The following is a 16,422-nucleotide window of genomic DNA, read 5'->3' on the forward strand; positions in this document are numbered from 1 at the left end:
AAAAATAAAAATTGCAATTGTTCAGGCAATTGAATCAGTCCATGAATCTGCCTGTTTGTCAGGTAACTGATGCAAACATGACTTGTTTGTGTTGGCCAGACGTACCTGGTTACCTCAGTTCTCCTTGCATCTTGATTTAAGTAAACACGAGTTTGGTTTTATTTTAATACACTTGGAGTTCTTCTAAATGACTCAATAACTCAGTTGGGCTGTTCTTTGAGGAGAGTATCCAGGCAATGTCACTGTTTCCTTCCATAGGCTCTATTACTGTCTCTTCCTCTGTCTTTCTGACTCAGAGAAAAGATTCATCTTTGTTCAGTAAATAGATTGAGCAGAAAATGGAAGCAGGAGGGTTGTAACTCACCTATCTCTTTGCAGCTGCTGCTTCTGCCACCCCTTATATTCCTGTCTAGGCTTCGAGGTGGGACAGGCACCAGAGTACGTGAATCACCTCCAGCCAAATTGCCTAAATGGCTTTGGTAATAAGTGTGATTATTTGTATCTCCAGGGCAAAGGGACCAGAGGGAAGCCCTGGCAATAGGGAAGCCAGCAAAACCTATCATGATATTGTCCTTCCCCTTTCTGACCTCACTTGTCTCTTGAGACACCACGTCAGCCTTTTTTGTTAGAAACAGTAATGAGGAAGTCCCAACAGCTCCCAATGTGTCTGCTTGCCGATAGGGGGAGCCATATCCAACATGTACAGCATCATGGCGGCTCGCTACAAGTACTTCCCGGAAGTTAAGACAAAGGGCATGGCAGCCGTACCCAAGCTGGTCCTCTTCACCTCAGAACACGTGAGTTGGGTGCTCTTGCACATGGATTGTGGTGTTTTCCAAGGGACTGTCTAACATCTAACCTCCAGCCTCTGTTGCAGAGTCACTATTCCATAAAGAAAGCTGGGGCTGCACTTGGCTTTGGAACCGACAATGTGATTTTGATAAAGTGCAATGAAAGGTAGGCAGGGGAGAGTGAATATTAGGTTCTTGATGTATTAAATGTGCTCATCTGTTAAATTTATTTTATTGTGCTTAAGGACTGACTCAGTACAGTGTGCCAAGCTGCTAATGGTCTGTTGAAAATATCTGATTAAATTACTTTTTGCTGCTGTTGAAGTTTTTTTCCATGTGCAATCTCACTGATTGTTCATTTTAATTTCTCTCCTTTTACAATAATTACAGGGGGAAGATAATTCCAGCTGATTTAGAGGCAAAAATTCTTGAAGCCAAGCAAAAGGTATGTACTCTACGGTGCATCTAAACTCTGGTGAATATCGATTTTTTAAAATACCTTCTTTCCGCCTAGACAATAAAAGTGTTTGATAATATAAGAGATAATTTTATTGTGTTTCTAAAGTTCTTTTCTCAGATGTTTGCTTATTTTCAACTTGTGTGATGACATGGCTTTAAAGCTGTGTCTACACAATATCAATTTTTTTTGAAAAGTGGAAAATTCAGTCATTAAACCACTTGTTCTGTCTTCACTGTGCCAAATGACTAGTTTGATGTACTTCAGTAAATCCACTATCCGCGTCTCATGAAGATGCCGCCTAATTGAGGTTTTCACTTGCTACTTGTTAAGTATAATCTCATTTTAACAAGTATCATTTAAGGTTAGGATTCTATTTAGCAAACTGCTTGCATGCCCTGGCAGTTGGCCCATGATACTTGGTGAATCCAGCCTCAATAAATTCTCTTAAACAGAAAAATCGCATAGAACAGATATATGCACGAGGCACTGCCAAGTAGCTGTCAGGCCATTTACCAACTCATTGTTGTTTTGGTTACATTCTTGTACCTCCTTCTCTAACTATGGTTGTTTGCCGGGTCTCAGCAGAGGAGACAGAAATGTCGCTAGGACTGAGCAAGGGGCAGAGGAGGAACTCCTGGAACTCATAGACTTCCCCAACCCTGTCTGAGCTCTATTACTTCACTTTCTCATTTATTTCTTGTTCACACCAAAATTTTACTGTATCTACTCTTAGGGAAACAGTGTATAGACCTGTTTTCAATAACCAAACAATGCTTCAGTATTATTATTATTACTTCAGTATTATTATTACCTCAATACACTTAGAACAGCACAGCTTCTAAAATGTAGAATGTCCAGATGACACTCAGATACCTGCCCATCACTCCACTTATTACTCTTTCCTGCTTTATTGTTTGCCATAGAACTTATCACTACTAAACATGCTATTTATTTTGCTTATTTAATTTTGTTGACTGTCAGTCACTCCCGACGAGAATGCAAACTCCACAAGGACAGAAATATTCGTCTTTTGTGCTCACTGCTGTATTCCCAGCATCCACAACAGGGCCTGGCACATGAAAGTCTTCAAAAATATTTGTTGAATAAATGAAGGAATGAGTGAATGAGCTAACAGAGAATAGTCCCAGATATAGTATCTGATAACACACCAGCTTAGCTGATCTCTGCTGGAAATAAATGCTACAGTAATTCTTCTCCTTCATGTGGAAAGGAGGGAGGTTAGAAAGACTAATCAGCTTGTCCCTCTTACCTTATAGGGATACATTCCTCTGTATGTCAATGCAACTGCCGGCACGACTGTTTATGGCGCTTTTGATCCCATACAGGAGATTGCAGATATATGTGAGAAATACAACCTCTGGCTGCATGTCGATGTAAGCGCTGTAACTCAGAGTGGCCTGGTCCCGTCGGGGGGGTGGAAGCAGCTCTGCTTTATAATTTGCCTCCAGCTTCTCCCATTGCCTCTCTCCCCACTACATTTCTCTGGCCCCTAGCAGGCCATTCATGACAGGTGCACACCACACGCCTGTCCATCCTCTGGGGCTCACCCAGTCCTTACTGGCCAATTGCTGTCATCTGTGATTCATCCTAGAATTTCATCTCTGTCACTTTCCCGGAAAGCTTTTGTCTGAACAAATGTCTAAGATTTCAGAGGGAAAAGATGTAAGATACAATGTATAGAAAGTGGCCATGAGTCTGAATCTGGGCACTCAGCTATCTGCCTTCAGTCCAGCCATCTATGACACTTTTCTTCCAAAAAAAAAAAAGGAAGGAAGGAGAAAGTTAGAAAAGAAGAAAGAAAGAAATGCATATCTGGTACATGTAGGAAAAATAAGGCAGCATATGGAAGGTGTTATCAATTAAGAGATTTAGTTCCAAATTTTCCTAGGAACATAAGAGGTACATTTTCACATGTGTGACTGGATGTGTTTTTTCCTTTTTCTCTCTCCATTCTCTTATGGGTTTAACCTCTCACAACTAGACAGTGGGGTGATCTGCCCTGCTATTGGACAAATGATAACAAAGGCTGTTCTTGTGTCACATGGTGTCCCAAGATATTCGATCCCCATGCATCAGAGGATGCATAAAAATGTCTTGCTATTGCAGGAGTGGTTGTGGGACCTCCAAGCCCACCAGGGCTGCTGCCTAGTGAGTTTTTCAGGAGCCCTTCGAATTCTGCTCTGGGCAGAATCAGACAGCAGTCCCTAGTCCTTTGTGTCGCTCCCGGAGCTCCGCCCCTTGTCTCCTCAAGTGTCCCTGGCTTTCCAGAGCACTTTGGGCCTTGGGTCTCAGCACCACAGACTCAGCCCCTATTTACCTGTATCACTTGCATCTGGGCCTTGGGTCTCAGCACCACAGACTCAGCCCCTATTTACCTGTATCACTTGCACTGCGACTCTGACGTTAACCAGGAGGAACTTTTGAAGAAGTGATAAACGATGAATAAGCACAACTGCCCCTGGTGGAACAGTCAGCGTGGGTTCCATTTGTCAGAGAAGCTTACGCTTTTCGCTGTTTACATTCTCGCTCATGTTTCGCTAGAGATGTGAAGTGACCGGGCGTGGACTCCTCGGCGCCACCTCCCTCTCCCTCTCTTTTTCTCTGTCCTCACAGGCTGCCTGGGGTGGCGGGCTGCTCATGTCTCAGAAGCACCGCCATAAACTCAGCGGCATAGAAAGGTAAGGGCTGAGCACAGGGCCTCCCTCCGTTCAGGCCATGCAACACGCTGTGCCGCTGAGTCCCTAATGTCCCTGCCCTGATTCCCAACGTCTTATTCACTCTAAGCTCACTTTTGTTCAGTAGGCACTTATTGAGCACTTACTGTATGCCAGGCACTGGGAAATTAAAGATGATGGATTTCCCAGTCAAATGAGTTCTCACCTCAATTCACGATTTGGAAAGAGAAAAAAACAAGTATGCAGATAGTTACCACACCATGTGATATGCTCAACAATAGATGTGATTGCAAGGTGCCCGGGTAGGAGAGAAGAGAGACTTACCAGTGTGGGGATTTGGAGGCTAAGTGGGAGTTTGTCAAGGGCACAGAAAGGGGTGGTGATTTATTTCATTCTTTATTTTCACTAAGCTTACGTTTCCCATTAAGCTGGGAAAAGGGTAAGACACTCAGCTTACCTAACTTGTCTCATGAACAAAGATATTTCATCTGCCAAGCCATGCTATTTTAGACAGTGTAGTTGGAGGCCTTTCTGAGGAGGAGGCGGTTCAGCAGATACTGGGATAAAGGGAGAGAGGAAGCATGAATACAAGGAAGAGTGTTCCAGGCAGTGGGAAGGGCAAATGCAAAGACCCTGAGGTAGGACTGTTCTTAGAAAGTTGGAGGAAGGACTGTCACCGAGACCATTGTGGCTGGAGCAAAGTGAGAGCAGTGAGAGCAGACCGAGGGTGGAGAAGTGGACGGAGAGCAGGCGTCAGGGAAAGCACTCCAGTGGCTTCAGTGTTTGTTACCTCTCCTGTGCCTCTTCCCTTGCATTTCAGTTTTTTGTGTTTTTTTGTTTTGTTTTTGTTTTTGTGTGCGGTACGCGGGCCTCTCACTGTTGTGGCCTCTCCCTTTGCGGGGCACAGGCTCCGGACGCGCAGGCTCAGCGGCCATGGCTCATGGGCCCAGCCGCTCCGCGGCATGTGGGATCTTCCCAGATCGGGGCACGAACCCGTGTCCCCTGCATCGGCAGGCGGACTCTCAACCACTGCGCCACCAGGGAAGCCCGCATTTCAGTTTTGAAAGGCCAGTATTGAAGCGAGTGAGACTGACTCGTTGAAGCATAGTTATATGACCCTTAACTTGGAGGACAAGATCTTAAATGTAGATAAGCCAGTCCAGCTGTACTTTAGATTTCTCAGGCAATTTCCATTTTCCATCTTTGAGTCAAGTAAAACTTGAAAAATTTTGCACTAGACTTTTTCTTTTCTAACATTTTAAAGTACATATGTCTTCTGAAGGACATTGAATCCACGTCATGTCTTATTACTTTCCACCTGTAGCACCAAAGAATCATTTACTTCAGACCTTTAGGACATTCAAAAAACATTTAAGACATTTTGTGAGATCTATGTATAACTGGTTTTTTTAAACTTATTTATTTATTTATTTAATGTTTTGGTCTGCGTTGGGTCTTCGTTGCGGTGTGCGGGCTTCTCATTGAAGTGGCTTCTCTTGTTGCGGAGCACGGACTCTAAGCGCGCGGGCTTCAGTAGCTGTGGCACGCAGGCTCAGTAGTTGTGGCTCACAGGCTCTAGACCACAGACTCAGTAGTTGTGGTACACGGGCTTAGTTGCTCCGCGGCATGTGGGATCTTCCCGGACCAGGGCTTGAACCTGTGTCCCTTGCATTGGCAGGCAGATTCTTAACCATTGCTGCACCAGGGAAGTCCCTATGTGTAATTGTTTAATGATTCAGTGAATGATAGCAATGAGAAAATGGATTAAATTCACTACCTTCTAAGTAAGGCTTGACTGATTTTTTTTTTAAATAAATTTATTTATTTTTGGCTGTGCTGGGTCTTTGTTGCCATGCGCGGGCTTCTCATCACAGTGGCTTCTCTTGCTGTGGAGCACAGGCTCTAGGCGCGCAGGCTTCAGTAGTTGTGGCTCGCGGGCTCTAGAGTGCAAGCTCAGTAGTTGTGGCACACAGGCTTAGTTGCTCTGCAGCATGTGGGATCTTCCTGGACCAGGGATTGAACTCGTGTCCCCTGCATTGGCAGGCAAATTCTTAATCACTGCGCCACCAGGGAAGTCCGACACTGATGTTTTTTAATGAAATAAACATTTAGTCAACTTTTCTTAGAACTTTTCACAGTCTCTTTCATAAAGGTTTTTATTATGCACATGGGGGAAAGTACATCAGGCCTTTCTTTCTTCTCCTTGAGATACAGCGTACGCCTGTGGTCATGTATACACTAAACTATTTTCCCTCTTATGCACCTAAGCAAGATGAAGAGGTTAAAAATTCACAGCAGGAATTTAGCTCCAGGGAGAGCAGAGGCAGTATAATTCCGAGCCAATTGCTATGTCTGGGGAAAACATCCTTCACAGGTATTAAAGCATAGAGCCCAGCTGTGGGCTAGGCCATTGGAAAGGAGCTACCTAAGCTTTAATCATCATACATTACAGTTGTTTCCCTAATGTCCTAGCTAGTGTGCTCCTTAACCATTTAATTGTGTCTGACGGAGTGTTGTGGTTGCTAGGAGACCATGCTTGTTAAGCTATCATTGCAGCCTAAACAGGCAAGATTATGTTTATTTAGCATTTAAACAATGCTGCTAAGTAGCCAAAGTCTAGAATTGTCCAACTGATCCTTGCTTTTATGTGTCAGTCTTCATACTACCTTATAAGCAGGTAGGTCAGCGTCACCAGTCCAATTCATTAGTAAGAATGGGAAGGCAGAAAGAAGCTGAGTCTGTAGCCTAGAGGGAGGCAGTCTAGTGGAGAGGATATGAACACTGGCTCGACAGTTAGACTCCCTGAACTTGAATCTTGGCTCCAGCGCTTCCCAGCTGTGTGACTTTGGGTGATGTATTGAACCCTTTTGTGCCTCAGTCTCTCTATCTAAAATAGGGGTGATAATAGTCCCTATATGATAGGATTGTTGTGAGAATTAAGTATTCAAGCATGGTTATTAGCATTATATATTTACTAACTCATTTTATTCAATTCCTTGAGGCAGATACTGTTCTCCCCACTTTACGGACAGGAAAACTGAGGCTCAAAGGAGTTATGTAACTTGCCCAAACTAGCAAATGTCAGAGCCAGGTTTCGGACTTGGGTACTCTGGCTCCAAAGCTTGAGCCCTCAACCATGACACTGCACTGATAAATGCCTGTAACACTCTTAGAACAATAGGATACATAATAAATGATGTTCATAAATGTTAGGTAGTATTAATACAGTTATTTAGAAGAGGCAGTCTGCCACTTAGTGCTCTGAGACTGCCTGCAAAATATTTGTTTACCACTTGATTAGTCAATTTAGGGGACGAAGTGTCGAAAACTTGTCTTGACTTGAGTTGCGGTGGGTGATGTTTTCCTCAAGAGGACGGTTGCCTCTTGCCGACTCCTGCACCTCCTCCTCAGAGCATCATGTGTTTCTTTCAGGGCCAACTCAGTCACCTGGAATCCTCACAAGATGATGGGCGTGCTGTTGCAGTGCTCCGCCATCCTGGTCAAGGAAAAGGTCTGCCCTTCCCCCAAAGATGAGCTGGTGGCCTGCACACCCTTTAGAAGGCACAAAAAGAGAAAAGCATGGGTTTTTTTTTTTTTTTTTTTTACAGTACTGGCTGAGGAACTCACAAGATTGACAGCCCCACTGGGCCTGCCATGGCTGTTCTTTCCCACCTGCGCATGTTAGCCTTCGGCTAACCCAGCATATCCTGTTGGCCCTTGCTCTGAACTGTCCTTCTTCCTTGTTCAGCCCCCAGGGCCCTGCCAGTGATAGAAACTACAAGGGCATTATTTGAGTTTGTGGTCCCAAGAGCTGAAACAACTTATTTGGAACCACAACTACAAATGTCAACTTAGGGCAACAAGGAATGTTGACCAAAAAGCTGCTGTAAATGACGATAGTTGTATAACTTGCCCAAATTAGCAAACGTCAGCCGGATTTCAGACTTGGGTACTCTGGCTCCAAAGCTTGAGCTCTTAACCATGTCACCGCACTGACAAAATGCCGGTAAGGCACTTAGAACAATAGGTAGTATATTCTCTTCCTAAGAATCTAATAGGGCCCTGCCGTGGAGGGCCTTGTTCCTCCAGTAAAACTGTTGCACACTGAGGCGTCTTCAAAGGCCTGTCACCAACCCGTGGGGGCCCGTACCTGTACAAGCTTTTTACTCCACTCCTAAGTAGAGCGCCTGTTAACTTCATAGGAGCTCCCGGAAAGGATTGGAACACTTTTTAGGGGGTGCTTTGGCGGAGGAAAATTCTTCTACGCATGAAACTGTCCCACCCTCTACAGGAAGTTTATGTCTCCAACCCCTGCTGACTGATGCCCTAGCACTTCCAGTCTGTGAAATAACCGAAAGCACCCATGGACGTTTCCAGATGCTCCTTAGAGGGACAGTAGGGTGGGCTCTTGTTGTTGGCATCTGAGACAAAAGATCGTTTTCCAGTCAGAGTGATAGAGGAGAAGGGGCGAAGGGTTTTCCAAGGGTGGTTTTGGAGAAGGACATCAGAACAAGTGCACGGCCTCATGAGACGTTAGAAGAGAGATTGTATGTGACCCTAAGTCCGGCCTGCCCTGTTTCAAAACCGCCCACACCTCTGCCCTGTGAATACAGATGCGCGCCTGTCTTGATTTCCATTACAGGGTATCCTCCAAGGATGCAACCAGATGTGTGCAGGGTACCTCTTCCAGCCAGACAAGCAGTATGACGTCTCCTACGACACTGGGGATAAAGCCATTCAGTGTGGCCGCCATGTGGACATCTTCAAGTTCTGGCTGATGTGGAAAGCAAAGGTACGAAGGAGGGCATTACAGGAAATAGAGCAGAAATGTAATTTGCACAGGCTAGCTGGCAAAAGTGAGGCAAAGATATATCCCAGATAATCCATTATGTACGAAATCAATATCTAGATAATTGAGTTAACTGTATTTTCTTTGCAAATGAAATCACTTTATCCCTTATGTCAAATTCTCTCTCCTTCCATTCAGTCTCCTCAATTTGAATTAGCATGACTTTTCTTATCACTTTCTCTTATAAGCACTAAAAATTTTGTCAAGATAAGGACTTCCACAGCAGTCCTTAGGGATGCTGAAATTGTTTAGTGCAGATGTAGAGAAAGAGATAAAGATAAAATTACTACATTATTCTGTGCAGAACCCTGAGTTCCTTTATATGGCCTCAAATCATGGGATATATATGACAGTTTTAAGTTCTCTTTAAATAATGGCTTTCCCATTATGTGTACTTCTATACTCTCTTCTAGAAAATGCATACTTTATTCTAAGAAATCCTAGACTGAGGCATGCTATGTCTGCATTCATCAGTCTTTCAGGATGCATTTCTGTGTCTAGAAAAAAAAGCAAACTACTGGAACTTCCCCCAGTGGGGGTGAGGGAGAGGAATACCATGGGACTATTTATTTCAAAAGTATTTGTATGCAATCAAGTAAGGGCAATTTTTATTTCACAGCTTTATATTGCAGCCATTGTTTTATTTTTCTACTGTTAAAGTAATTTAAATAAATTTCCATATATAAGATCGGGTCACCTAATACCAAAACAAAAAAGGGTTTCCAGCCAAACATCTAGTCCAATGTTTGTTCTGTAAGAAGAATTTGATGGATTATTAGTTTTTTTCCTCATTAAGTTATTTTGTCTTAATATAGAAACAGTCTGAATTTGATTTCTACCACAAAGTAATCATAGGTATTTTAAGCATATAAATAGTCATAAATTGCAACAAGAGAAAGAGCCCTATCATTCAGAAATATGATAACCACATGGCCTGTCTCAGTAATTTGTGCCTTGGTTTTGCCTGACAATAACCGCTTTGAACAGTCTGCTGGAAGTTTAGCTCAAAGAGTATTTATTGGTTACCGACGTGGGACCTGGTGCGGGCTTCCTTCCCAAGAAGAAAGTGGACTGGCCCGAGCACTGCTCAGCGGCAGCTGCTGCTTTGCCAGTGTTGGGCTTGGCCCAGACACATTAGTAACCCACAGGCCTCGTGCATCTGCTCTCCTTGTTAACACCGACCCACTCAACCCCCCCCATGCTGCTGTTACTAATCAGCCATGCTGGCTTTGGAAACTCATGCTCAATCAGTTTGTCAATAGATGGAGCTACTGCCATCTCAGGGCACATCCTGAGACCAGTGCTTCCCCATCTGCCTGCCTGCCTGCCTCTCACTAGAAAGGGGTAATACCGTGTTACATGGAAGGTAGCCTGCCTGGGAGTGAGGGGGACGTGTTTGGCCAGGACTTCCTGCTGCGGAAGGTGGGTTCTAAAGTAGTATTTCTCCAACTATCTGTGGTGAAGAACCAGCTGGGGTGTTTTTAACCTCTCATAGACCAGTACGATAAATTGGTCTTCACTTAATTCATTTATTGTACACTACAATAAATGAATGGCTAGAAAGGTGAAATAAAAAGCCATACAAAGTATGAACACCGGTTTTAAAAATGCAGTTCAGTAGGCATAAAATTACTCTGTCAAGTGACCATAAAAGTTCCGTATTACTTAATCTCAATTTTTGGACTCATCTTATCATGGACTGGTTACATTTTATGGACTGGCCTCAGTCCATAGACAAGTTTGGGTGGCATTATCCTAAAGCAAACCAGAAATGGGCTTCAGACTGTGAATTACTAGCAAGAAGCTAAAAGCCCTGTTGAGAATAACTGCCCAGAGACTAGAGTGCCTTCAAAAGAGAGGAGGCACACTTTGTCGCATGCAGAGCTATGAGAAAGCCATACATATTTAGTGAGATGGTTCTTGCTAACCATCTCCAAGAATACTCTTACATATATTTCCGATAGACAAAGACAGCATAGCCCTCTCGATGCCATCACAGGGAAATTCAGCCTGTCACCAACAAACATGACTTTTCCTTTTTTAAAACAGGGCACAGTGGGCTTTGAAAATCAGATCAACAAATGCTTGGAGCTGGCAGAATACCTCTATGCCAAGATTAAAAACAGAGAGGAATTTGAGATGGTTTTTGATGGTGAGGTAAGTTATCATCCTGGACTAGATGTATAGCATTTCTGGAAAATCTCTTGAGGGAAGCCCCTGAAGCTGTAGTGTCCCCCATTGCCAGAAGCTGCTTCTGAATTTTCATTCTAGCACTCTTCATTTACTTCCCTCTGTGTCCATGAATGTTTCTTCTGGTAGCATTGGGATGACTTTTCCCCTTCACCTCTTCTAGAAAAGATATAGTTCTCAGCCAGCCCTTCGTAGGCAAGAGGTGTTTCCTTGGCAGGTCTGAATCCTGTATAATTCTGGGGTCTTATTATGGTGTTGTACCTCCACGATAAAGTGTTCCTCAGTTCCAAGAAGCTTATAGGATGGGTATATCCTTGTCTTCCAAGACTGGTTCTAAAATGAAGTTCTACTTTACAATAGATTCTTTATGAAGAGAGCAAGATACAGTTGTCTCTGCCCTGAATTCAGATCCGTATTGCACACAATAAGGTACTTGTCATACCAGTGTTGGCTGAGTGCCTGCGGTGTGCCTTGCCCCAGGCCAGGAGCTGGATTATAGTGTAGTGACCAAAACAGGTACTGTCTCTGCCCTATTGGAGCTCGCAGTTGAATAAAGAAAGTTGGGGGCTTCCTTGGTGGCGCAGTGGTTGAGAGTCCACCTGCTGATGCAGGGGACACGGGTTCGTGCCCCGGTCCGTGAAGATCCCACATGCCGCAGAGTGGCTGGACCCGTGAGCCATGGCTGCTGAGCCTGCGCGTCCGGAGCCTGTGCTCCGCGACGGGAGAGGCCACAACAGTGAGAGGCCCGCGTACTGCAAAAAAAAAAAAAAAAAAAAAAAAAGAAAGTTGGAATAGGAGCCAGTGCTGAACAAAAGGACATCCACTCATAATTCAGTGTAATAAAACACCACCTGCATTCAATTCAGTCTATTTATCAGGCACCTAAACTACTAGGAACACACCGGAGAGTCACCAACTGAGCAAAAGAGCCCTGAGCAGTTCAAATCAATCATACAGTGCTCATGCGTTTCACCTCTGGGACCTCACTCTCATCATTTACACTAATTTAAACATTCTACTAGCAGGTTAAAACAAATGTAATGTCTCTAGACCATGAGAGGCAGGCACAGTGATGGCAGACAGCAACTAGGAAGGAAACTGAAAAATGATAGCAAGAATACAGAAGGACTTAAAAAGCATGAGTCTTTAGGGCAGGAACACTAAACAGTTCTAAGCATCTCAATAAGCCCTGTCTTATAGATTAGAACCAGTTTTAATTTTCATTATGATAATCCTGAGTCTTCAGAGAAGGTTCAGTATTGATAAACTCAGAATATTCAGTACCAATAAAATTAACTATGTTTTGAGCATCTTCTATACGTGAGGCACTACAAAATGGCAAGATGGATAATACCCTTTTTTAAAATGACCCAAATGTAATTTTTTTTAACATTTCAGTGTTGAAAGGTGGGTAACTTTAGTCATCTAGAAAATGGGTTATGGGAAACAGTTCTCTTGTCAGATATGATGGGATTAACCAGGCTTTGTTCTCCCAAGTATAGAAGTAACATGAAGCCTTTTTTTTATCCTTTTTTTTGTTTGTCTGAGAGACTTCCGCCGAGGGTCCATAGGGGTTTTGGGACAGCTTTCTCTCAAGTTCTCATAATTTTTCTGTTTTGTTTGTACGCATGCTTGTCTGTGAAAATCTCCACAGCCTGAGCACACGAATGTCTGTTTCTGGTATATTCCACAAAGCCTCAGGGGCGTTCTGGATAGCCCTGAGCGCCGGGAAAAACTACACAAGGTATGGAATCACTCCTTGTCTCATCTAACCCTCTGCAATTTCTCTGGCTAGTCAGAAGATCCTCACTCTGATGTGCCTTTCTAACGGAGGAGAAATAAAAGCTAAAGGCTTGGGGTGGTAGGGAGACATCTTGTTACAGTCTTCTTGGGTCTGAATTGTCCCCTCACTGTGGCTCAGATCAGTGGGAACCTCTGGAGGACGCATCCCTGCCTTAGGCTGGTGTTCGTCATTAGAGGGGTCATATGCAGCGCAGTTGAATAATATACATATTCCTAGGAACTTTCATATTAAACTATGTCTGTTAAAATATCTTTTACTAAGTTCAAGGCTGTTCTAATGCTGATTCATTCTAGTTGTCGGTTTCTATATCTAGTTTATATATTACTTATAGTTGTTTGTATTGTATTTAATTTATATAATATTTCATTCATCTAACCATTCAGCAAATATTTGTTGAGCAGAGTCCATGTGCCAGACAGTATCCTAGGCACTGGATTATACAGAAGCCCTAATTTGTGTTGTTGCCCATGTGAATTTTTTGTTTTTGATTTTGAATTTATCATCATTGTCCTATGTCCGACTTTCAAAATTCAGTTGCGCAGTACTTTCTGTAGGAATATGTGATTGGGTAGACTTAAATAGTCATTAGAGGCCATCAACAAAAAGCCTACAAATAATAAATGCTGGAGAGGGTGTGGAGAAAAGGGAACCTTCCTACACTGTTTGTGGGAATGTAAATTGGTGCAGCTACTATGGAGAACAGTATGGAGGTTGCTTAAAAAAACTAAAAATAGGGTTACTATATGATCCAGCAATCCCACTCCTGAGCATATATCCAGAGAAAATTCTAATTTGAAAAGATACGTGCACCCCAATGTTCATAGCAGCAGTATTTACAATAGCCGAGACACAGAGACAACCTAAATGTCCATAGACAGAGGAATGGATAAAGAAGTTGTGGTACATATATACAATGGAATATTACTCAGCCATAAAAAAGAATGAAATAATGCCATTTGCAGCAACATGGATGGACCTAGAGATTATCGTACTAAGTAAGTCAGACAGAAAAAGATAAATATCACATGGAATGTGAATGTGGAATCTAAAAAAATGATATAAATGAACTTACAAAACAGAAACAGACTTCACAGACATAGAAAATAAATTTATGGTTACCAAAGGGGAAAGGGGATGGGAGAGGGATAAATTAGGAGTCTGGGATTAGCAGATACAGACTACTTCATATAAAATAGATAAACAACAAGTTCTTACCATATAGCACAGGGAACTACATTCAATATCCTGTAATAACCTATAATGGGAAAGAATCTGAAAAAGAAAATATATATATATGTGTGTACAACTGAATCACTTTGCTGTCCATCTGAAACTATCACAATGTTGTAAATCAACTACATGTCAATTTAAAAAATTAGTCACTAGATATTAGCCAAGGAAGAAACTTGTACAAGTAATAAAAAGAAAATTGCTCTTTTTTCCAACTAAGAAATGGGTTGCATTTTGAAAAAGAGCATGGAATATCAGTCTTGAGTTTTGTTTTGTGTTTTCCCTCACAAGGTGGCCCCGAAAATCAAAGCCCTGATGATGGAGTCTGGCACGACCATGGTTGGCTACCAGCCTCAGGGGGACAAGGCCAACTTCTTCCGGATGGTCGTCTCCAACCCAGCCGCTACCCAGTCTGATATCGACTTCCTCATTGAGGAAATAGAGAGGCTGGGCCAGGATCTGTAATTGCCGTCCATAGAACATGAGTTTCTGGGACTTCCCTTTCCCCTCTGGTATTCTAGAACAAACTCTATATGTTGCTGAAACACATAGGCCATTTCATTGAGGGAAAACATAATATCTTGAAGAATACTGTTAAAACCTTACTTAAGCTTGTTAGAGTTAGCAGGAAATGATGTTCTTTTTCAAAAGTTGCACATTAGGAGCACAGTATATATGTACAGCTATATATACCTGTCTCTATAAATATATGTCTGTATAGTGAGTGTGGCTTAGTAATAGATCACAGCATGTCTCCCACTCCAAGAGAATTCACTTTACCTTCAGCAGTTACTGAGGACCAAACATGCTGCAAACCAGCTTGCGCAACAACCCCAGGAAAGATGTTTTTCAAAATGTCAGGTGCCGGGGACCAAGGGAAATGCTGTTGGCAGGAGTTGACTTCATTGTCGGTATTTCTCCCGCCTGAAGTGATGATGGATGAGAAAAAGCACCACTGGCTGACAAGAGTCCCGCCCTTCCCATTAGTATCCTGTGAGGGGAAAACAGTAGCAGAGTCATTGATTGTTTCAGGTGTACTATTGCTGTATTTTTAGAGATTAAGTTGTATAGATTGTGGATATTTCTGTTGTCTGACCTCGGGGCGGAGTGGAAGAACACATGTAATGATTTCATTGACTGTTTAATAGTAGGTATATGAAATATTTGCTTATTTATATTCAGAGATTTACCATGTTAAAGAGGTGTCTTGTATTTTCTTCCCATTTGTAATGTATCTTATTTATATATTAATGCAGTAAGTTCTAAAAACTGATTATGGTATTTTCGTGCACTTGTGAGCCAAAGAGAAAAGATTAAAATTAGTGAGACTTGTATTTATATTAGAGTGCCCTTAAAATAATGATTTAAGCATAAGTTTACTGTCTGTAAGAGAACTCTGATACTGTACATAACGTATATATGGACATCCTGTTACTTACATAGCATCTGCTCTTCTATTACCCTCTCTGTCTGGCTATATGTCTGGTGTTCTCTACGCTTTTCTAGTAACTGTTGCGTAATAACTAGATCCCCTGTAATTTTGTAGTAGCTCATGACCAATCTCTGTGACTTGCTTAGCACAAACCTAAGGCAATGTTTCCGAAGACCTTCTGAAGTCGGATAAACTGACCAGGCTCACAACTGTTTTTGAAGAAAGGAAATTCACACTGTGCGTTTTAGAGTATGCAAGAAGAATATAAACAAATAAAAATATTCTCCATGGAGAATTTGAAAAAAATTTTCTTTTAGTATCTGTTTCATGCAGAAAGAGAGGTTTCCAGTTATAGTTACGGGGATCACCACAGCCCATTCACTCTCCACTAGCTGACTTTAGGTGATGCTCAGTACCTTTATTAAGTTGCAACTCAACCCACAGTCTTAGGTTCCCAAGCCCCTTGTCTAAAAATCACTGGGATTCTAATTAAATAAAATTTGCAATTCACACCTGGAAAAAGAAAAGCCATTCCTGTTTTTCATTTTCCTATCTGCATCTTGGAGTTCCATTCATTCAGTTACTCAACAAATGTTTTCTTCCTCTGTAGCAGGCAGTGTTCTAGCACTAGGTAGGGTTGCAGAGGTGTGCATGGCAGACAAATTTTCCTTCTCGTGGGGATCTTCCATCACTTGGTGTCTGTGGTATCTGAATACGTCTGAGAGCACAGAATTGTACCTTCCTGCTGTTTATGCTTGTACAGTGGGCCCAGTTCACTTCCTCAGGAAACATTTTGGTGCTGGATCATTAAGAAATAGGGTCCATTTTCTACAATATTCTATTAAGCTATGATAATACTATCTTACTCATTTGGAATACAAGTAGTTCCCTATCTGGCACTTGTAGGGATTAAATGAGTCATTTGTAATTAACATACTGATTGTACAAGTAACCATTGTATTAAACAAAC

At 42.4% G+C, this 16,422-nt stretch overlaps 1 protein-coding gene across 3 annotated transcripts in view; it reads left to right on the forward strand.

The window, feature by feature from the left end:
* GAD1 (glutamate decarboxylase 1) overlaps positions 1-15,753 on the forward strand; it is a 41,048-nt gene extending 25,295 nt beyond the window's left edge. For all 3 annotated transcript variants that reach the window (XM_004267286.3, XM_049712264.1, XM_049712266.1), the window contains 10 exons: positions 682-797; positions 878-957; positions 1,182-1,236; positions 2,529-2,645; positions 3,886-3,950; positions 7,380-7,458; positions 8,590-8,739; positions 10,846-10,953; positions 12,641-12,730; positions 14,312-15,753. In XM_004267286.3, coding sequence (XP_004267334.1) covers positions 682-797; positions 878-957; positions 1,182-1,236; positions 2,529-2,645; positions 3,886-3,950; positions 7,380-7,458; positions 8,590-8,739; positions 10,846-10,953; positions 12,641-12,730; positions 14,312-14,485 — 1,034 coding nt within the window. In that variant the 3' untranslated portion in view covers positions 14,486-15,753. The remainder of the gene's footprint in view (positions 1-681; positions 798-877; positions 958-1,181; positions 1,237-2,528; positions 2,646-3,885; positions 3,951-7,379; positions 7,459-8,589; positions 8,740-10,845; positions 10,954-12,640; positions 12,731-14,311) is intronic.
* The last annotated feature ends 669 nt before the right edge of the window (positions 15,754-16,422 follow it).

This window comes from Orcinus orca, chromosome 7, assembly GCF_937001465.1.
Source record: "Orcinus orca chromosome 7, mOrcOrc1.1, whole genome shotgun sequence".
In the NCBI taxonomy this organism is placed as follows: domain Eukaryota; kingdom Metazoa; phylum Chordata; class Mammalia; order Artiodactyla; family Delphinidae; genus Orcinus; species Orcinus orca.